Source organism: Caretta caretta, chromosome 8 (assembly GCF_965140235.1).
Source record: "Caretta caretta isolate rCarCar2 chromosome 8, rCarCar1.hap1, whole genome shotgun sequence".
Lineage (NCBI taxonomy): Eukaryota > Metazoa > Chordata > Testudines > Cheloniidae > Caretta > Caretta caretta.
The window spans coordinates 86,201,626-86,225,147 of record NC_134213.1 but is presented as its reverse complement, the minus strand read 5'-3'; the positions used below and the strand labels follow the sequence as shown (position 1 = coordinate 86,225,147).

At 43.6% G+C, this 23,522-nt stretch overlaps 1 protein-coding gene across 1 annotated transcript in view; it reads right to left on the bottom strand.

Annotated features, from left to right (window-relative positions):
• Nucleotides 1–3,183: 3,183 nt before the first annotated feature.
• Nucleotides 3,184–23,522, bottom strand: part of LRRIQ3 (leucine rich repeats and IQ motif containing 3) — a 122,666-nt gene continuing 102,327 nt past the window's right edge. The window contains exon 8 of the mRNA XM_075131733.1: nucleotides 3,184–4,378. Coding sequence (XP_074987834.1) covers nucleotides 4,324–4,378 — 55 coding nt within the window. The 3' untranslated portion in view covers nucleotides 3,184–4,323. The remainder of the gene's footprint in view (nucleotides 4,379–23,522) is intronic.

Below are 23,522 nucleotides of genomic sequence, written 5' to 3'. Positions count from 1 at the left end.
CGTACTGTACCATCTTCTGCCGGGCAGGCAAGAGATGAGGATGGCAAGCAGTCGGACTGTACCATCTTCTGCCGAGCAGCCATGAGATGTGGATGGCATGCAGTCCTTCTGCACTGTCTGCTGCCAGCCAAAGATGTAAAAGATAGATGGAGTGGATCAAAACAAGAAATAGACCAGATTTGTTTTGTACTCATTTGCCTCCTCCCCTGTCTAGGGGACTCATTCCTCTAGGTCACACTGCAGTCGCTCACAGAGAAGGTGCAGCGAGGTAAATCTAGCCATGTATCAATCAGTGGCCAGACTAACCTCCTTGTTCCAATAAGAACAATAACCTAGGTGCACCATTTATTATTGGAATCCTCCGTGAAGTCCTGCCTGAAATACTCCTTGATGTACAGGCACCCCCTTTGTTGATTTTAGCTCCCTGAAGCCAACCCTGTAAGCCGTGTCGTCAGTCGCCCCTCCCTCCGTCAGAGCAACGGCAGACAATCGTTCCGCGCCTTTTTTCTGTGCGGACGCCATACCAAGGCAAGCATGGAGGCCGCTCAGCTCACTTTGGCAATTAGGAGCACATTAAACACCACACGCATTATCCAGCAGTATATGCAGCACCAGAACCGGGCAAAGCGATACCGGGCGAGGAGGTGAAGTCAGCGCAGTCACGTGAGTGATCAGGACGTGGACACAGATTTCTCTGAAAGCAGGGGCCCTGCCAATGCATGCATCATGGTGCTAACAGGGCAGGTTCATGCTGTGGAACGCCGATTCTGGGCTCGGGAAACAAGCACAGACTGGTGGGACCGCATAGTGTTGCAGGTCTGGGACGATTCCCAGTGGCTGCGAAACTTTCGCATGCGTAAGGGCACTTTCATGGAACTTTGTGACTTGCTTTCCCCTGCCCTGAAGCGCATGAATACCAAGATGAGAGCAGCCCTCACAGTTGAGAAGCGAGTGGCGATAGCCCTGTGGAAGCTTGCAACGCCAGACAGCTACCGGTCAGTTGGGAATCAATTTGGAGTGGGCAAATCTACTGTGGGGGCTGCTGTGATGCAAGTAGCCCATGCAATCAAAGATCTGCTGATATCAAGGACCCTGGGAAATGTGCAGGTCATAGTGGATGGCTTTGCTGCAATGGGATTCCCTAACTGTGGTGGGGCCATAGACGGAACCCATATCACTATCTTGGCACCGGAGCACCAAGCCGCCGAGTACATAAACCGCAAGGGGTACTTTTCGATAGTGCTGCAAGCTCTGGTGGATCACAGGGGACATTTCACCAACATCAACGTGGGATGGCCGGGAAAGGTACATGACGCTCGCATCTTCAGGAACTCTGGTCTGTTTCAAAAGCTGCAGGAAGGGACTTTATTCCCAGACCAGAAAATAACTGTTGGGGATGTTGAAATGCCTATATGTATCCTTGGGGACCCAGCCTACCCCTTAATGCCACGGCTCATGAAGCCGTACACAGGCAGTCTGGACAGTAGTCAGGAGCTCTTCAACTACAGGCTGAGCAAGTGCAGAATGGTGGTAGAATGTGCATTTGGACGTTTAAAGGCGCGCTGGCGCAGTTTACTGACTCGCTTAGACCTCAGCGAAACCAATATTCCCACTGTTATTACTGCTTGCTGTGTGCGCCACAATATCTGTGAGAGTAAGGGGGAGATATTTATGGCGGGGTGGGAGGTTGAGGCAAATCGCCTGGCTGCTGGTTACGCGCAGCCAGACACCAGGGCGGTTAGAAGAGCACAGGAGGGTGTGGTACGCATAAGAGAAGCTTTGAAAACCAGTTTCATGACTGGCCAGGCTATGGTGTGAAAGTTCTCTTTGTTTCTCCTTGATGGAAACCCCCCGCCCCTTGGTTCACTCTACTTCTCTGTAAGCTAACCACCCGCCCCTCCTCCCTTCAATCACCGCTTGCAGAGGCAATAAAGTCATTGTTGCTTCACATTCATGCATTCTTTATTCATTCATCACACAAATAGGGGGATGACTACCAAGGTAGCCCAAGAGGGGTGGTGGAGGAGGGAAGGAAAATGCCACACAGCACTTTAAAAGTTTACAACTTTAAAATTTATTGAATGACAGCCTTCTTTTTTTGGGGGCAATCTTCTGTGGCGGAATGGCTGGTTGGCCGGAGGCCCCCCCACCGCGTTCTTGGGCGTCTGGGTGTGGAGGCTATGGAACTTGGGGAGGAGGGCGGTTGGTTACAGAGGGGCTGCAGTGGCAGTCTGTGCTCCAGCTGCCTTTGCTGCAGCTCAACCATACACTGGAGCATACTGGTTTGGTCCTCCAGCAGCCTCAGCATTGAATCCTGCCTCCTCTCATCACGCTGCTGCCACATTTGAGCTTCAGCCCTCTCTTCAGCCCGCCACTTATTCTCTTCAGCCCACCACCTCTCCTCCCGGTCATTTTGTGCTTTCCTGCACTCTGACATTATTTGCCTCCACGCATTCGTCTGTGCTCTGTCAGTGTGGGAGGACAGCATGAGCTCGGAGAACATTTCATCGCGAGTGCGTTTTTTTTTCTTTCTAATCTTCACTAGCCTCTGGGAAGGAGAAGATCCTGTGATCATTGAAACACATGCAGCTGGTGGAGAGAAAAAAAAAAGGGACAGCGGTATTTAAAAAGACACATTTTATAAAACAGTGGCTACACTCTTTCAGGGTAAACCTTGCTGTTAACATTACATACATAGCACATGTGCTTTCATTACAAGGTCGCATTTTGCCTCCCCCCACTGCGTGGCTACCCCCTTAACCCTCCCCCCTCCCCATGGCTAACAGCGGAGAACATTTCTGTTTAGCCACAGGCAAACAGCCCAGCAGGAATGGGCTCCTCTGAGTGTCCCCTGAAGAAAAGCACTCTATTTCAACCAGGTGACCATGAATTATATCTCACTCTCCTGAGGATAACACAGAGAGATAAAAAACGGATGTTGTTTGAATGCCAGCAAACATACACTGCAATGCTTTGTTCTACAATGATTCCCGAGTACGTGTTACTGGCCTGGAGTGGTAAAGTGTCCTACCATGAAGGATCCAATAAGGCTGCCCTCCCCAGAAACCTTTTGCAAAGGCTTTGGGAGTACATCCAGGAGAACCGCGAATGCCAGGGCAAAGTAATCCTTTCACATGCTTGCTTTTAAACCATGTATAGTATTTTAAAAGGTACACTCACCGGAGGTCCCTTCTCCGCCTGCTGGGTCCAGGAGGCAGCCTTGGGTGGGTTCGGGGGGTACTGGCTCCAGGTCCAGGGTGAGAAACAGTTCCTGGCAGTCGGGAAAACCGGTTTCTCCGCTTGCTTGCTGTGAGCTATCTACAACCTCTTCATCATCATCTTCTTCGTCCCCAAAACCTGCTTCCGTATTGCCTCCATCTCCATTGAAGGAGTCAAACGACACGGCTGGGGTAGTGGTGGCTGAACCCCCTAAAATGGCATGCAGCTCATCATAGAAACGGCATGTTTGGGGCTCTGACCCGGAGCGGCCGTTCGCCTCTCTGGTTTTCTGGTAGGCTTGCCTCAGCTCCTTCAGTTTCATGCGGCACTGCTTCGGGTCTCTGTTATGGCCTCTGTCCTTCATGCCCTGGGAGATTTTGACAAAGGTTTTGGCATTTCGAAAACTGGAACGGAGTTCTGATAGCACGGATTCCTCTCCCTAAACAGCAATCAGATCCCGTATCTCCCGTTCGGTCCATGCTGGAGTTCTTTTGCGATTCTGGGACTCCATCATGGTCACCTCTTCTGATGAGCTCTGCATGGTCACCTGCAGCTTGCCACGCTGGCCAAACAGGAAATGAGATTCAAAAGTTCGCGGTTCTTTTCCTGTCTATCTGGCCAGTGCATCTGAGTTGAGAGTGCTGTCCAGAGCGGTCACAATGGAGCATTCTGGGATAGCTCCCGGAGGCCAATACCGTCGAATTGTGTCCACAGTACCCCAAATTCGAGCCAGCAAGGCCAATTTAAGCGCTAATCCACTTGTCTGGGTGGAGTAAGGAAATCGATTTTAAGAGCCCTTTAAGTTGAAATAAAGGGCTACATCGTGTGGACGGGTGCAGGTTTACATCGATTTAACGCTGCTAAATTCGACCTAAAGTCCTAGTGTAGACCAGGGCTAAGCTTATGTCTATTTTGTTTCCAATTCTTACTCTCTTTAGCATTACCTCTCAGACAGAACTCTTGCTTCTTTCCACTGTTTATTTTTGTCTAAAAATACCCTCCATTTTGGATGCTCTTCCCAAAATTCCAAGTGATGGGCTGGATAATAAGCTCATGTAAACTGGTGTATTTCAGTTGAAGTCAATGGAGCTACATGGATTTACATCAGCTGAGGATCTCGTCCTTTGTTGGAAGGTAAATGGCTGAAAGGCTCAATAGTCTGTAAGAAGCAAAACAAAGTTTTATGTGGACAAACAACTCTACTTTCCAATAACAAAACAACATGAACCAACTACATCCTGTAAAATTAAAGCTGATGAAGGGCTAAGGGGTTCGTTTGTTTGTTTAAGTGGTAAAGGAACAGATACATGGCTAAACTCTGAAACCGAGAAGACTTCCAAATCACCACCTAAAGCACCATCATCAAGCAACATTTATTCACTGCAATATAAGACAGAGAGCGTTAATGAGAGTTCAATGTCCATAACACATTTATCCCTCCTGCCTTTTAGGAGACCTCTGCAGTGTTGTTGTAGCTGTGTTGGTCCCAGGATATTAGAGAGACGAGGTCGATGAGCTAATAGCTTTTACTCAGACCAACTTCTGAGACAGGCAAGCTTTGGTGAGACAGACAAGCTTTCAAGCTTATACAGCGCTCTGAAGACCTGAAAAAGAGCTCTGTGTAAGCTCGAAAGCTTGACTCTCTCACCAATGGAAGTTGCTCCAGTAAAAGATATTACCTCACCTACCTTGTCTTTTTATGAAACCTGACATGTTAAAACTGATCCCTTTTGTACTCCAAATCAGAATACTTTTTAATCTCGGTTGGATCTTATCTGGCTTCTAGAACCTATCAGATCTTTGACACAGACATCAAAGACAACACTCAAACTATAAAGGTAGAAAAGAGACATCAAAAATTAAATAGGAAGAGAACAGGTATAAAATGTGAATTTTATATTCATAACTATGTCAGAATCCTCAATTGGCTTTATTATCAGAGACATCATCAAAGTTACAGGCCCAATTCAGACCCAAAGTAAGCCAGTATACCTCCATTTACTTCAATCGAGCTACAATCCCTCACATCAGGCCTGAATTTGGTGTGACAATATTAGAATCTGTTTTTTCATTATATCTTTAAAATGTATTTAGTTCCTGAACACTTAGAAGTGCAGACAGTCTAGATGTTAATAAATAAATGTGTCTGTGGTTTGTGAGATCCAGGCACATATGTTTGAAGCTTAAATGTTTTCTACTGGGAGCTCTATAGAAAACCTATTATCGAGAATTAGATGATTTCATGCCTCATAAGTTTAATACTAACTGGCAGAAGTCAAAAGGAATTAACTTTTTTGCAACTGTGTCAGAAGTTGAACTCTAAGCATTGTGCCAACACCAATTTCAAAAAGTCAACTGAGTTGGGTATTAAGTACTTGGTACCTGTATTAAACTTCAAGCAATGATACTGCTTTGTATTACAACAGACATTTATGTAGCATGAACAGAGAAAGGGCCAAACCCTGTTTAAAACAGCCACACATGGCACATGTACCCCAGCCACAGAAATTAGTTGACTGACCCTTGGGACAGTCGGCCCAGGTTCACAGAGGAAATGGGGGTGACCTGCATACAATCCATAAGAGCTAGGCATGGGATTGACTGAGGCGTGCATGTGCCAGACAGGAACTCATGCAAATCAACTCCGCACACATCCCCACTAACCCTCTCTAGATCCTGCTCCTTAACTCTTGTTCACATTAGGGACTCTAATGTAACAGAACATGTACAACAACAATTGTACCTTATGCTGAGAAGAAGGAAATGATGATTTGTAACTTCACCCACTCCTCAAATCACCTTGGAGAGGGGAGGCCTGGAGTCGTACTGGCTGCCCAGAGACGGTGGGACCAGGTAGGCGGTGGGGGCTAGTGCCACCATAGTGGCAATATTGTGGGGGCTGGTTTATGTTTCCACCCATGTATCCAGGTCTTAAGCGAATTATTCCACACCCTCAGGCTGGGTTGGGCTCCATGGCTGTTGGAGTGGAGGAAACAGCAGGACTTGGAGGGGCTCGAACAGCCACCATGGTGCCTGGGATCAGCCAGGGTGAAGGTAGAAACTGCAGTGATCAAGCTGGGAACAGCTACTCCCAGCAAGAAAGATGCAAACTACCTGGACCACCCCCACTTCCCAGTCAGGAGCTGGCTGCCCCCCAGTCCTCCCTGCTGAATCTCACTAGATCCCCTCACTCCACAGGCAAAGCGCCCATCCTGCTCCACCTCTATCTCCATCTCTATCTCTATCCACCTCTATCCAACTATCCCTCATTTCCCATGCAGAGCATCCCCCAACACCCCTCCCTATCTGGCACCCTGACTCCCCCCACACCCTATACAGAGCACCCACACCATTCTCCCTTTTGTCCCTGACACCCCTACACGCCAACTTCCTCCCACTCCCCCGACTCTCCCCGCTCCCCACGCTTAGTACATTTGGGTTTCACTATGCATCTCCGCCCCTCACCCCTCTCTTCAAAGTGAGCTTTTGCTGCCTCTGACAGCTCTGTTTCCCTTTCACAGCTGTTGTCTGGGTGCTTTCTGTGGGGCCTGTACAGACACCTTAATGATCCCCCAGCTATAATTCAAACTGGAAGGACTCCTTCCTCCCCCTGCCATTGAAGGCAATGACAGTTTTTGACAGGATTAAGCCCTGGGATGCTGAAAAGACACAGAGCATGCTCAGGCTCCCTAATGTCATCTCCTTTCCTACGCTCAAGTAAAGCGGATCCTGTGCTCCACCCTGGGTGTAGAGAAGCACTGGGCAGCCACATAGCTGCTTCTGAGGGGCATTACTCCCTTGCAGACAAGTAGAGGGCAGCTGTATAACACCTGCATGGCTGCTCAATCCTTGCCCTGGGATGGCGGACTTTGTGTGACACAGAAAAGGCTGCTAGAAAGATAAATGGCCAGATTTTAAAACAAAACAAAAAACTCAGTACTCCCAGGATCCCAGCAAAGCACCTAAATAAATGGACAACTTTTCAGGAGAGTTCATTCTCCATTTAAACACCAAAATAAAGGTTTTCAAAACTGCTCAGCACCCAACAACTCCCATTGCACATGCAAAGATATGTGCAATTGTGCACCTAATTTGCACATGTAATTACAATGTGCAAGCAAAGTGGGTATTTATATATTCAAGTGGCCAGCTGGATGCAAGACTGCCCATTCACACATTCATTCTCAATGGGAACTGCTGAGTGCTCAGCACTTTCAAAAATATTACATCAAAAACATATGAGCTTGTACATAGAGCCACCCAGCTTAGAAGTCATTGCCATGGCTACATGACAAGTTATTTTGCCGTATAGTATGTTCTGTAAAATATGTATGACCTCATTTATTTTTAGCACTTCAGTTTGGATAATAGCCTTTTAATAATATTCACAGTCTTCTAATTGTTGGCATCATTATAATCTTATAAATGAACATGTTCTATGTGAAATATGCTGAACACTTTCAGAAAATATTTATTTTTCCTGGTAATTGAAATGTTGCTTTGCTCTTTGCACTGTGTGGGAACTATCTGTATAGAATGGTATTTAAAAGTCTGGCTGAATTTTTATTTCCTTTATCCTAGCTGTGAAGAGTTCCTCATGCCTATTTTCTGTTTCTTAAAGATGCCATAAAAAGGGCAAACTCAAACATCCAGTGTTTTCATATAAAATGCCATTCATCACGTGATTCTACCCTTCATTTTTTTAATATCATAAATCATTACTGGACTAAATCTTGGAAATAATCTTAGAAACACCTTGTAGGCATTAGAACTAAAAAACATTTAAGAAATATGGTCTCCAGACTGCCAAAGATATAACTTCTTGTCCTCAAAATAGCTGATATTTCTTTATGGATTTTTTTCACTTTTTCTGAATGAATATTAGATTGCTAAATGAATTATAACTTTTTCTCATTTTTGAAAACCCCATTTCTTTTAAAGTTTTCATAGTCTAAAAGTATTGACAGCTTTCAGTAAGGCAATATATCTCATATTTGGAAAGGAAATTTCATATTATTAATTTGATCTTCCAATGCCCTATATTACAGAAGAAGGTTTAATTATACATCTAACTCCTACTCACCCATTTTGCCATAGTTTCATTACATTTTTATTAAACATATGGCTTAAGATACAAATACCTTTATCTTTATTTTAAATCCTCACTGAAAGTACAATTAGGCAGTTGCAATGCAAGTTCCTTCATGCTGCTTCTCCCATGTCCTCAACCTTGACCTGGCTAGACCATAATCCAGAGGTGGGCAAACTACGGCCTGCAGGCCACATCTGGCCCGCGGGACCATCCTGCCTGGCCCTTGAGCTTCCGGCCGGGGACGCTAGCCCCTGGCCCCTCCCTGCTGTCCCCCCTCCCCCACAGCCTCAATTGGCTGTGCCACACACGCTCTGGCCTGCTGCTTCTGCCGGGCAGCATGGCGGCGTGGTTGGCTCTGGCTGGGAGGTGGGCTGTGAACTCCTGCTGCTCTGAGCGGCATGGTAAGGGGGCGGAGAGTGGGGTTGGATAAGGGGCAGAGGGTCCCAGAGGGCAGTCAGGGGATGGGGAGCAGGGGGGTTGGATAAGAATCATAGAATAACAGAGTTGGAAGGGACCTCTGGAGGCCATCTAGTCCAACCCCCTGCCCAGAGCAGGACCAATCCCAACTAAATCATCCCAGCCAGGGCTTTGTCAAGCCTGACCTTAAAAACTTCTAAGGAAGGAGATTCTACCACCTCCCTAGGTAACGCATTCCAGTGTTTCACCACCCTCCTAGTGAAAAAGTTTTTCCTAATATCCAACCTAAACCTCCCCCACTGCAACTTGAGACCATTGCTCCTTGTCCTGTCATCTTCTACCACTGAGAATAGTCTAGAACCATCCTCTTTGGAACCACCTTTCAGGTAGTTAAAAGCAGCTATCAAATCCCCCCTCATTCTTCTCTTCCGTAGACTAAACAATCCCAGTTCCCTCAGCCTCTCCTCATAACTTATGTGTTCCAGTCCCCTAATCATTTTTGTTGCCCTTCGCTGGACTCTCTCCAGTTTTTCCACATCCTTGTAGTGTGGGGCCCAAAACTGGACACAGTACTCCAGATGAGGCCTCACCAATGTCGAATAGAGGGGAACGATCACGTCCCTCGATCTCCTGGCAATGCCCCTACTTATACACCCCAAAATGCCATTGGCCTTCTTGGCAACAAGGGCACACTGTCGACTTATATCCAGCTTCTCGTCCACTGTCACCCCTAGGTCCTTCTCTGCAGAACTGCTGCCTAGCCATTCGGTCCCTAGTCTGTAGCGGTGCATTGGATTCTTCTGTCCTAAGTGCAGGACTCTGCACTTGTCCTTGTTGAACCTCATCAGATTTCTTTTGGCCCAATCCTCCAATTTGTCTAGGTCCCTCTGTATCCTATCCCTACCCTCCAGCATATCTACCACTCCTCCCAGTTTAGTGTCATCCACAAACTTGCTGAGGGTGCAATCCACACCATCCTCCAGATCATTAATGAAGATATTGAACAAAACCGGCCCCAGGACCAACCCTTGGGGCACTCCGCTAGATACCGGCTGCCAACTAGACATGGAGCCATTGATCACTAGCCATTGAGCCCGACAATCTAGCCAACTTTCTACCCACCTTGTAGTGCATCCATCCAGCCCATACTTCTTTAACTTGCTGACAAGAATACTGTGGAAGACTGTGTCAAAAGCTTTGCTAAAGTCGAGGAATAACACATCCACTGCTTTCCCTTCATCCACAGAGCCAGTTATCTCATCATAGAAGGCAATTAGATTAGTCAGGCATGACTTTCCCTTGGTGAATCCATGCTGACTGTTCCTGATGACTTTCCTCTCCTCTAAGTGCTTCAGAATTGATTCCTTGAGGACATGCTCCATGATTTTTCCAGGGACTGAGGTGAGGCTGACCGGCCTGTAGTTCCCAGGATCCTCCTTCTTCCCTTTTTTAAAGATGGGCACTACATTAGCCTTTTTCCAATCTTCTGGGACTTCCCCCGATCGCCATGAGTTTTCAAAGATAATGGCCAATGGCTCTGCAATCACATCCGCCAATTCCTTTAGCACTCTTGGATGCAACGCATCCGGCCCCATGGACTTGTGTACGTCCAGTTTTTCTAAATAGTTCCAAACCACTTCTTCCGTCACAGAGGGCTGGCCACCTCCTCCCCATGCTGTGCTGCCCAGTGCAGTACTCTTGGAGCTGACCTTGTTCGTGAAGACAGAGGCAAAGAAAGCATTGAGTACATTAGCTTTTTCCACATCCTCTGTCACTAGGTTGCCTCCCTCATTTAGTAAGGGGCCCACACTTTCCTTGGCTTTCTTCTTATTGCCAACATACCTGAAGAAACCCTTCTTGTTACTCTTAACATCTCTTGCTAGCTGCAACTCCAGGTGTGATTTAGCCTTCCTGATTCCATTCCTACATGCCCAAGGAATATTTTTATACTCTTCCCTGGTCATTTGTCCAATCTTCCACTTCTTGTAAGCTTCTTTTTTGTGTTCAAGATCAGCAAGGATTTCACTGTGAAGCCAAGCTGGTCGCCTGCCATATTTACTATTCTTTCTACACATTGGGATGGTTTGTCCCTGTAACCTCAATAAGGATTCTTTAAAATACAGCCAGCTCTCCTGGACTCCTTTCCCCCTCATGTTATTCTCCCAGGAGATCCTGCCCATCAGTTCCCTGAGGGAGTCAAAGTCTGCTTTTCTGAAGTCCAGGGTCCGTATTCTGCTGCTCCCCTTTCTTCCCTGTGTCAGGATCCTGAACTCGACCATCTCATGGTCACTTCCTCCCAGGTTCCCATCCACTTTAGCTTCCCCTACTAATTCTTCCCGGTTTGTGAGCAGCAGGTCAAGAAGAGCTCTGCCCCTAGTTGGTTCCTCCAGCACTTGCACCAGGAAATTGTCCCCTACAGTTTCCAAAAACTTCCTGGATTATCTGTGCACCGCTGTATTGCTCTCCCAGCAGATATCAGGATGATTGAAGTCGCCCATGAGAACCAGGGCGTGCCATCTAGTAGCTTCTGCGACTTGCCGGAAGAAAGCCTCATCCACCTCATCCCCCTGGTCCGATGGTCTATAGCAGACTCCCACCACGACATCACCCTTGTTGCTCAGGCTTCTAAAATTAATCCAGAGACTCACAGGTTTTTCTGTAGTTTCATACTTGAGCTCTGAGCAGTCATACTGCTCCCTTACATACAGTGCAACTCCCCCACCTTTTCTGGCCTCCCTGTCCTTCCTGAACAGTTTATACCCATCCATGACAGTACTCCAGGGAGGCAGGGAGTCCTGGGGGGCAGTCAGAGGACAGGGAGCAGGGGGCAGTTGGATAGGTGTGGGAGTCCCGGGGGGCCTGTCAGGGGGCGGGGGTGTGGATAGGGGTCGGGGCAGTCAGCGGATAGGGATCAGGGGGGTTGGCTGGGTCAGGGATTCTGAGGGGGGCAGTTAGGGGGCGGGAAGTGGGAGGGGGTGGGTAAGGGGTGGGGGCCATGCTGTTTGGGGAAGCACAGCCTTCCCTACCCGGCCCTCCATACGGTTTCGCAAACCCCAGTGTGGCCCTCAGGCCAAAAAGTTTGCCCACCCCTGCCATAATCTGTAGATGTAACATGTAGTTCAGACACCATGGTGTCCAATTCTGGTCTAACTTTCACCAGAGTAAATCAGGAATTTCTTTGTTACAGTGCAGGTAAGAGAAAAATCCAACTCGATATGATCTTGATACTGAAGAACCAATCCTATTACATGACTTTGATTAGAGAGATTTTCTAATTGTTGGCATAATTATAATCTTATAAATTAGCATGTTTTACGTGAAATATGCAGAACTTTTTCAGAAAATATTTATTTTTCCCTGAAATTGAAATATGGTGTTTTATGGCAGCAACATGATTTTCACGGGTAGTCATCAACATGTAAGAAGTGAATAAAACCCATGAAAATTGTCACTCCTGGGGCCCAAATCCTGAAACATGTACACAATTGAGTAGCGTTGCTCACACAAGTATCGGAGGGGCCTCAGTACATGTTTGCAAGTCTGGGTCCTAAGTCACTAGTGACTTTGGGCCACACTCGTTTGCTCTATTTTTATTTTGTTTGGGCAGTTGTGGTGGTGGAGGTGGGACCTGGAGTCAGAAGCAGCTGATATCAAAATGCTTCACAGGTCTAGCCCCTCCCCCTCCCAAAAAATCCTCTGTTCGGTCCTGCTGGCAGGGTTCTTAGCTCGTTTTATTCTGGATTTCCAATAAAGTGCCTCTTTCTAAAGAGTATATTTTCCTTACAAAAGAGCTGGTCACCAGATCAAAAGAAGGAATCTGCATAATCTATTCTAGTATTAGTAATTTTTATTTGTCCTATATGACGAATAAAATGGCCAACAAAAGGCAGTTGCTGCAGACAGTAACTCGGGGCCCAATCCTGTAAACATTGAGGCACATCAGTAATTTGATTCACGTGACTTGACTTGCTTCAGTGCAACTACTCTTAAGAGCAAAAGTACTCATATGCATCTGTGTTTGCAAGACTAGGACTTTAGGGATGTTCAGGGTGGTTAGTTGGACATTCTTAAAAAAGAGAGTCACTTAAATGATTCATTGTGAAGCACCAGCAACAGGAAAAGCACTATGCTGAAGTTCAACCCCCCTTTTACAGCTCAGTTATGGATCAAAATCACAAAGAGCACTTGCACTCACAGCTTTCATTCCTCAAATGCTATACTTATTTTTTTTCCCTTTTTTATTACAAAAGAGACAAAAAAGGACAACAAAATAGTTTAAGAGACTCCAGCACTTGAAATCTAGTCAATTTCTATAAAATGAGTTAAAAATAGTTTCAGGGCCACCACCAGTTTTACAATCCCATTTCTCTACTTTTAAAAACATTTTTCTCTCCCCAGCTGCAGTCTGAAAGACCCACCCAAACTATAGGGGACAGTGACTCTAAAGGGGAAACAGTGAAACTGACTACACAAGCACTGTACAGTGTTGTAGCCCCAGACAAAGCACTGTCAATCCATCAAAGTAAACAAATTAGAGTGAGAAAGAGAGAAAGAAAGAGAGAGAGAAAGAAAGAAAGAAACTTTTTCCCTCTTATCTCCTCCATTTATAGTAACTCTAGGTGCCTCAGATATCTAATACATACGTTCTTGGACTGAACCTTTGTGGAGTAATTAGTCCTCTCTGTAATTCTCTAGTACAAGCAACGAAGTGACCAGCAGAAGAAACTTCAGCATATGTTCAATTTAAGAGCAATAAGTATAACTTCCACTGAATTACTGAGACAACAAGACCATTGGCTTTGATTGTTTCCCCATTACTTATTTGCTTTTTAGGAGTGGCCTTCTGTCTAATTATCTGACAAGACCTGGTTTTCAAAAAAGTTCATACAAAACAGAGCGAAATTATGCTCAAACACCAAAGGAAACCAAATTATTAAGCAATCTGTTTCTCCCAGCCAGTGCTTGATCTTGCTGATTGTGTCCTACCTATGACCACAGAAGAGATTTAGAATGGAACCCTTGTGGTTCAGAGACAGAATGGCAATGGGTGGGTCAAACCCAGAAAGCAGAAGTTAAATGACACTAGTCTCGGTCACTAATTTAAAAACAAAAATGAGGATGCAGAAATTCCAAGAATGTTTATTTTTGATAGCAATAAAACTGCATTATTAGTATTGACTTGTTCAGAATATCTAATCTGCTTGGGTGCCTAAAGTTAGGCTCCTACAGCCATATTTAGGCAAAAAGTGCTGGAGACCCAGCAGCTGCCATTGTGGTCGGTCCAGTCTCTATTTACAGGCATGCATCCATTTTAGGTATTTTTTCTCATTTAGACTGGAGCACAGTTGAATCCACTTTAAAAGGGGAAAAGTACAGATGAAGTGCAGGCAAACTATCTATTCAACTGGCTTACTAATAAAACTACTTAATACAGATGAGTAAGTAGAATGAAAAGTATCTACAGATTTTATACCACCAGTGCCATAACTACTGACATGTTCAGAAAACTGCACGTGTACAGCTATTACTCTAAAACAGGGGTTTTCAACCTTTTTTCATTTGCGGACCCCTGGAAATATTTGAAAGGAGGTGCAGACCGATTTGGAAATCTTAGACATAGTCTGTGGACCCCATGGGTCCACAGACCACAGGTTGAAAACCACTCTGCTCTAAAAGACAACCTGTGACCTACTGGTAGTGCATGGCAGAGTTATGCAGGACACCTAGGTTTAATTCCTCTTCCCCCACTTTTGCTTTCTAAACTGAGATAGCAAAGGTGTGGCTGGCATTGTTCAGTGGTGACTTTGGTACCAATTAATGAGTAAAATTTTGGGTTCCAAGAGGAGTCCTATTAAGTTTTCCTTACCCAGAAAGAAGATGACTGAGAGATATGTAGAGCAAAGAAAAACAGGAGAATTATCAAAGTTCTAACAGAAACCCCAGGGAAAAATGCACACAAAGGCTGAAGTAGCTCAGTGCAATCATTGCTGCAAACAACCATAGCAGAGTCAATCGCGTAACAGTCTGGTCCATTGCAGTTCTGCCTCCTTTTTCTAAAGACATCAGTCTGTAGCATCTTCTAAAAAGCAATCTGATAGAGTTATTGACATCACTTTCTTTCTTTCTGGTGCTGAAGTACATTTTTAGCTTTGTTGCTTTGTTTGCTCAGTTTGTGACTTTGGCACCAGCTTATAACTGCTTATAGCATTACATTATATCTGACATAAGCCAACTCAGCCTTAAGTATAATTTGCTTTGAAACAGTTTTTAAAACTGGTTTAGTGAGTCCGATATAGTTCCCAAAGGGGTAGTGAACTGCATTAGTCAGACTGCGTTTGAACTTAACCCCCATCCCCAGCAAGGCTCAAATGTAGTTCTGTAACATGCATGCAACACAATTTTAAAATTGCATAGTGTGGAGATAAAACATGCTGTACAGTTTTAAATTGTTATATTAGTTAATATAGTAGTGAGAGACTTAGAGCAACAGATGCCAGCAGATGGTTCTCCCCTGGAGTAAAAAGAAACTGCTAATGAAAATTGTCTTATTAGGTGCCTTGCAGGAGTGTAAACGCAAATATTACTGAAGAGTAGTCGAAGAAAGAGGCAGGGTTGATGCTGATTAGCTACCCCCCACCCCCACCCCAAAGAATAAGAAACGAGAACATCTGCTTCTTCGGGTAGGGTAAGAAGTTGCTCACAGCTCTTTGTGGGTGGAAAGGGAAATGCAGAACCTAGCATACCTGCATCTGTCTATGCTTTGTCACTGAGTATCCAATCATGTCTCTTTTATTATTTGTGTTGTCATCACATGAGCAACTCAGGTGATAGAGGACTAAGGTCTGGTCTACACTAGAGTTAGGTCAATGCAAGGCAGTTTACATCGACCTAACTATGGAAGTGTTTACACTTAACTTTCACTCCCACCAACATAACTGCCCCACTATGCTGACTTAATAATTCCACTTCCATGAGCGACGTGGAGTCAAGGTCGATGTAGTTAGGTCGACATAGTGTCAGTGTAGACACTGCGTTACTTATATCGACTGTTACTGGTTTTCTGGAGCCATCCAACAATGCCCCACACTGACGTTACAATCGAACGTCAGTGCTCCTGCTCAGGATGCACACCACTAACAAAAGGTGCAAAGTGTAGACATCCACAAGTGATGTAATTACTGCGGCAGCTGTATGCTGATGTAAGCTAGATCGATTTAATTTTGTAGTGTAGATATGGCCTAAGAGATGAAGAATAGCGTCTTTACCTCACGTGAACTAAAACAGAATATCTGGGTGGACCTGTTAATATATTATTATGCTGCCACAGATATTTTAACATTTTCAATGAGAAATTCTCAGTTTAAGCAATAATTATAGAAGATCCCCTCTCTATAGTGACAATGGAAAATGACCATTATAACTATTATTTGTGGCAGCAATTTAAACAAAAATGTTGGAGGGAAAAAATAATTAGAATAAGACACGCATGCCTGACACTGAAAGAAAGATAGTTATGCTTAATACATTACAGAAATTGTTCAAGAAAGAACCTGGCTTATCTGTCACATACAGTACAGTACATGCTGGCTCCACAAGAAAGCCCACTGGGTACAGGACAGATTCCAAGTGTCTGTAAGCAGGAAATCTAAGTTCCAAGAGGACAACATTCCCCATGGAAAAGTACACAAAATAAAATGCCTTCCAAGTTAAGTCTAAGAGAACCAAATTAGAGATGGAAGAGAGTAGGACTTCATCAGTGTATGAAGAGGAGGATTACAGAATATTTGCAGCACTAGATTCAGGGTGAAATGTTCAAAACCACTTATGTGACTTAAGACCCTAAGTCTCGTTTTCAGAAGTAGGAGTTAGGCTCCTAAATACGAAGATATTTAGGCATTGCTGTGCTTAACAGTTAAAGGGATTTTGGCTCCTAATTGCCTAAAGTCCTTTTGAAAATGAGAATTAGGCACCAAAGTTAGTTAGATGTTGCAACACTGAGTGTAACAATGCCTAAATACCTTTAAAAATCTGTGCCTTAGTAAACTTAAGACTTAGATGCTTGCAATTTAAGATTGTTTTGGAAATGGCACTTAGGTGCTTTTGAAAATGTTACCATCTGTTTGCATATGGGAACCATTTATTTAACAGAAAGCTTAAAGATTCACTTTAGCCACAATGCCCACAAACTTACCCAGCATCATCTTAGATAAGAAGACAGCGAGTTCATGAAAACTATATATTCAAAAACCCTCATCAATCAAAAGCCCTTAACCTGGCACTGTCCACTTGGTTCACCAGTGTGTCTGGTCTTGCCTGTATGTACTAGAAACTGTCCTTGAACCTCTGATGATCATGCCCTCTTTCACTGTAAGACTTAGAGGGAACGCATATTTATGTGGATAATGTGTTGAATTGAGATGCAGGACAGCTGGGTTTAATTCCTGGTTCTGCCACAGACTTCATGTGTGCGCTTGTGCAAATTATTTAATCTCTTGGGTTAAAATCCCTGGCAAAACTGTTGACTTCCATAGGGCCAAATTTCAACTTGATGTCATGGTTTCCTATTTGTAGGTTTCCCTCACATGGGACACAGAGGAGATAAATTATGTACTATACATGAGATTCTTTTTGAAATGAAAAAAATTCCTTGTGGCAGGGACTATTATTATATTTGTGTCCTGTATGCTGAAAAGCATAGTTTGTTTATAATATATGGGTTTATCTAGATCTTTAGGCCATTGTCAAAAGCTCTAAAATGAAATAAAAATCCGTTATTAAGTCAGTAGCTGCTCCCAATATCCCAGGCCAGAAAATAACCAACCACAGCATATCAAACCAAATAATTAATTCCCTCCCCCACAAACATCAGACCATACCTTGCTCCTCCATCCCTTCAAACCTGGGTATATTTGCAAGTCTGGCAGTGTGCGCAACAAATTCAGGGTATATTGGAGCAGAAGGTGGAACAGGAACCAACGTGGAGGGCCCTCATAGAGAATGCCATGCGGACAGCTTCCTCTCATTTATACTGAGGGAGCTCCAGTTTGAGCACCTCCACTAATCACAGGTGTGGCTTGTCAAGTAGACAAACTGAAGCCACATAGGACTTTGTGTGAAATGCAAATCACGGCACATTGATGTCACTTGCTCTTGGCAAGAAAACAGGGCTTATCAGGTGAGATGCTGCATTTTACGTCAGCTTCATTTTCTATGCTGCTTTAAAGTGTAGTCCTATGTCGAGTGCATTACAGTAGTCTAATCTCATGGTGACAAAGGGATGAGCCACATTAACAATGCTAGCGTGTGAAAAAAATTCTTCAAGCCGGACAAAGATGGAAAAAAGCCTTCCACATCACTGCTATTATATGGGCATCTAACGGCATCTGGGTATCTATTACCCTCAGTATATTAACTTAAGTAACAAATACCAGATACACCATGAATCAGGAATTGTCTTCTAGTTTCATCTGCAAGCCTACAAGCATCATGACTTATTCAGATTGTGCTTCAACCAGCTAGCTCTCACATATGCCCAATCTCACCCAGACAAGCTGTTCAATAGCAATGGCTGGATCACATAAGACTGAAATATAGACTGAAATATAGGTTGTTATCAGTATACGGAGATGACCATACCCATGCCTCACTAACCTTCCCAATGGCACCATATACACGTTCAACAAGAGCAGGACAGGACAGACCCTTCTAGAACTCGATCTATATAGGTGCTGTCATATAAAGACAATTGCCCAAGACACTCCTCTGGAAAGACTCAGCAAGGATGGAATGGAGTCACTGAGAGTAGCTCCATCCACACTTGTTACAATCCACAGGTAAGACAGCAGCTCATGATCAGCAATGTGCAATGCAATGAGGACACCAGCTACTAACACAATTGATGCAGTCTTTGATGTCGACCCAAGTCTGTACTGAGACCGACATGGGTCAAGACAACTGGAGGCATGTAAGCACTCAGAGTTGTCTTGTCCAGTCTTTTCTATAATCTTAATAAAAATTGTAGACAGTGATTAGACAGCTGGCTGGATTAGCAATGGCAGTGTTGGTTTCTTGGGTGGAGACTGCATAGCAACTTCCATGAGAGAAGTTGACCACATGCTTATCCTGAGGGCTGCATTGACTACCTCCACAAGCAATGGACTCTGTCTTCCCCACTTTCACTAGCCAGGAAAGACATGAGTCAAAAAAATAGGTTGTGGTATGATATTAGTGGGATTAGTTGCAGAGTATTGTACTCACTTTGACTAACGGTGGTAGAACTGGGAATTATATGATTAAGAACATAAGAACAGCCCTACTGGGTCAGAACAATGGTCCACCTAGCCCAGTATCCTGTCTTCCAATAGTAGCTGGTACCAGATGCTTTAGAGGGAATAAACACAACAGGGCAATTTTTGAGTGAGCTATCCTATCATCCAGTCCCAGCCTCTGGCAGACAGAGGACACCCAGAGCATGGGGTTGAATCCCTCAACATCTTGGCTAGTAACCACTGATGTACATAACCTCTATGAAATTATCTATTTATTTTTTTGAATCCAGTTATACTTTTGGCCTTCACAACATCCCCTGGAAACAAGTTCCACAGGTTGACTGTGCGCAGTGTGAAGAAGTACTTCCTTATGTTTTTTTTCAAATCTGTTACCTATTAATTTCATTGGGTGACCTCCTGATTCTTGTGTTACATTAAGAGGTAAGTAACACTTACCATGTTGAATCCAGTCATGATTTTATAGACATCCATCATATCCCCCACTTAGTCGTCTGTTTTCTAAGCTAAAGAGTCCCAGCCTGTTCAATTTCTCCTCCTATGGAAGCTGTTCCATACCCCTAATCATTTTTGCTGCCCTTCTCTGTTCTTTTCCCAATTCTAATTTATCTTTTTTGAGATAGAGCGACCAGAACTGCATGCAATAATCAAGGTCTGGGCCTACCATGGATTTATATTGCAGCATTATATTTTCCATCCCTTTCCTAATGGTTCCTAACATTCCGTTAGCTTTTTTGACTGCTGTTGCACATTGAGCAGATGTTTTTAGAGAATTATCCACAATGACTCCACCATCTCTTTCTTGAGAGGTAATAGCTAATTTAGATCCCTTCATTTTGTATGTATAGTTGGGATTATATTTTCCAAGGTGCAATTTTGTATTTATCGTCATTGAATTTAATCTGCCATTTTATTGCCCAGTCACCCAGTTTTGTGAATCCCTTTGTAACTCTTCACAGTCAGCTTTGAACTTAACTATTTTGAGTAATTTTGTATTGTCTGCAACCTTTGCCACCTCACTGTTTACCCCTTTATTGAAGAGTACTGGTCTGAATACAGATCTTCGGAGGACCCCGTTATGTAACTCTCTCCACTGTAAAAACTGACCGTTTATTCCTACCCTTTATTTCCTATCTTTTGACCAATTACTGATCCATGAGTTACCTTATCCCAGGGCTACTTTCTTTGTTTGTAAGCCTTTGGATTAATTAAAAAAATGAATGAACTTAAACTTATTTAAAAGATTAAATAAAAGGTATCAGAGTTCACTTATTTTTGACACTCATTTTAATTGAATCAATAAGTAATGAATAATAATAAACCTTTAAGTATTGCCTAATAGCAACACAAAGAAATGTTTTGGGTCTCTCTGCGTTAGAACATTTCTTCATACATTATAGCTATAGAATATTAATCACATACGATAAAGTTTTGCCATAAAATATTAATACTTATTGCAAGAATTAAGAGGCCAGATAGTGTGGGGTGTTGAATATCCTGACCTTTCAGTGGAGTCAAGAGTTGAGAATGCTCAGCACCTCACAGGATTTAGTCCAAGGTGAACTTGTTTATAGACAGAAACATATTTTTTTCATGCCATTCTGCCTGGGAAGAAAGGATATTTTTATCTTTCCAGTGCAGGCAATCATGTTTTTAATCAGTAGCATTAGGTGACTATGTAGGTCATTATAATAATTCATTCTTGGATTGGTAGAAATGGAATCTTTAGACATTTCTGAAAAACACTGCAACCGAGGGTACCCAAAAAAAAAAAAAAATCAAAGCAGTTTACAAATTACATGCTTCTCTTTCAATTAAATCCTTCTTGAATAGTAACTTTTAGATTACAACATGGTTCATAGGTCAATTTTTTTAAAAGTAAATTAAATCTATGAAATCTAACAATGTTTTCCTCTGTTCTGGTTCAACCTTTTTACACAGCTTCAGGCCTGAAAAAAACCAAAAACCTACAGTCAGACAAAGGAAGACTCTTTTTTATTTACTGCAGACCACATTGAATTTTCCTTTTTGAGCTACTTGGAGTGTGGTTCTCTACACCAATTTCTCAAAGTATTTGTTAACACTAAAACCAAATAGAAATCAAATATTTGGGGATTACATCAAACATAGGCACTTAGCAAACAATGTCTTAAATACTGTTGTGTGAACTTCAGTAAGTTTTTCCTTCACATTTATTTTTTCACTTATTAAAGTCAAAGGATTTTCTTTAAAAAAAAAAAAAAAAGATTGACTGTATGCTGCCATCTACTGGAAAGCACTACTTAATCAAGCAAAGTTGAAATTATTTTCACCAAAACACTTAACACAAGCTTAACTTTACTCCCATGAGTAGCTATTTTGTGTCAGTGAGACTACTCAGGTGCTTAAAATTAAGCACATACAGAAGTGTATGCATGACTGGAGCCTAAATTAGTGCAAACTATATTGGGAAAAAAAACACAAGTAAAAATCTATTGCATAGTCATGGAATCTTATAAATTCCTTAAGATGTGGACCGTCTCTTTCTATGCACACGTACAGCATGGAGCACAAAAGAGGGTTGGTCCAACTGTCCCCTTTAGGAATTGCCACAAAATATATAGCAATAATAAATAGTCTAATGATACAATCATTATCATCTACTCTTCCATTAGGAAAAATAAGTAAATGACATGTTATTTCCTAGAATATTTACACAAGCTTTCAGTTAAAGGAATAATATCTGGGATTCGTGCTTTTCAGCCTGCCTACTCACTATTTGCAGTGCTGCCAACCCCCAGAGATTTAAACATCCCCACCACCCACCCACCCACAAATCTAAAACAAAAAAGCAAACCAAAAAAAAAAATTCCACAGGACACACACTAAAAACCCCAATAATATTGCTAAATGGGAAAGTCTTGTGATTTTTACCCCATTTTCCTAAGTAGGTACTCTTCATTATTAATTTTTCAGATACTGCACCTGTCCAACAAATATGGCCAGCTAAAACAGTCTCATTAAATAATAACAATTGTAACAGAATATCCTTTCCAGCTGTGGACCTGAGCCTTCATTCCTTGCACATGTAAAATGATGTGAATTCTGCAGATCTTTTGCCTGATCAAATAACGAAGAATCAGTTTCAGTATTTTAACATTAAAATCATTTTCTGCATTTTCCCTTTCCACTCAGCCTCACTGGTAGGTCTCACCTGAACACCTGGGCTGCTCAGTAATTTCCCGAGCGATGCGGACATGTTAGGCAGGTGAAAGAGGCATGCAAACCAACACTCAGACAGTGCTGGGAGCTCATGGAGGCACCTCCATTAGTGTGATATTTACCAGTCATGCTCCAGTACCACATGCTGTCGGGTAAATGCTGCTTTGCGTAAGGCTGACAGCTCTGTAGGATAGTAACTTGAGCCCACTGGCAAATAAAGATGTCTCTACTTCTATTGCTGTCCTGGATGGGGCACATAACAGGTCCCCCTTGTCCTATTTAAAAGGAAGCCTCCATCTACTAGTGCCCTAATTCAATGGTCCCCAAATTGTGGTCCAGAGACCCTTGTGGCCAAAGGACCACTATGGCTATGTCCACATTACGAGTAAGGGTGTGATCTTATTTGTGGTAGCTCAATGGAGTTAAATAGCAGTGTAGCTGCAGTACCATGGGCAGCAAGAGTGGAGGCATGGTTTAAATCACGAGTCAGGGATCGGTGTCTTTCATGGCACGGAGCCATAAGGGCAGTACCTGTCTAAGGTGAAGTTTATGCCTAGGAGGTAACATCAGAGTGCCTCCATGGCCTACATCACAGTCAAACCTTTTTCTAATACAGAGTAGGCTTTTTGCTCTTGGGAACAATTTTCAACATAGGTTGAGGATGTTCCCTTCCCTTGGGACAAGAATGCTCCCAAACCAACTTCAGAGGCATCAGTCTGGGAGACATTTTTTGGTGAAATCTAGGCTGTAGAAGACGAGATCACTTTGGAGGTGAGCCTTTAGAGTTTGAAAGGCTGTCTCACAGGCCTTCATCCAGTGAATCTTTTTGGACTACCGTCTTGGAGTAGACAGGTGAGAGGGGCCACAGTAGATGAGAATCCCAGTGCAAACTAGCAGTAGTATACCACCATTCCCAGAAACCTGCGTACCTCAAAGACTCATAGACTTTAAGGCTAGAAGGGACCACTATGATAATCTAGTCCAACCTTCTGTACACCATAGGCCACAGAACATCACCCACCTACTCCTGTAATAGGCTCATAACCTCTGGGTCAGTTACTGAAGTCCTCAAATCTTGATTTAAAGACTTCCAGTTACAGAGAATCCACCATTTACTTTACTTTAAACTTACAAGTGACTCATGCCCCACACTGCAGAGAAAGGCGAAAAATCCCAGGGTCTCTGCCAGTCTGAGCTGGGGGAAGATTCCCTCCAAAGCCCAAATATGGCAATCAGTTAGACCAGGGATCAGCAACGTTTGGCACATAGCCCACCATAGTAAGACCCCTGGCGGGCCGGCCTGGTTT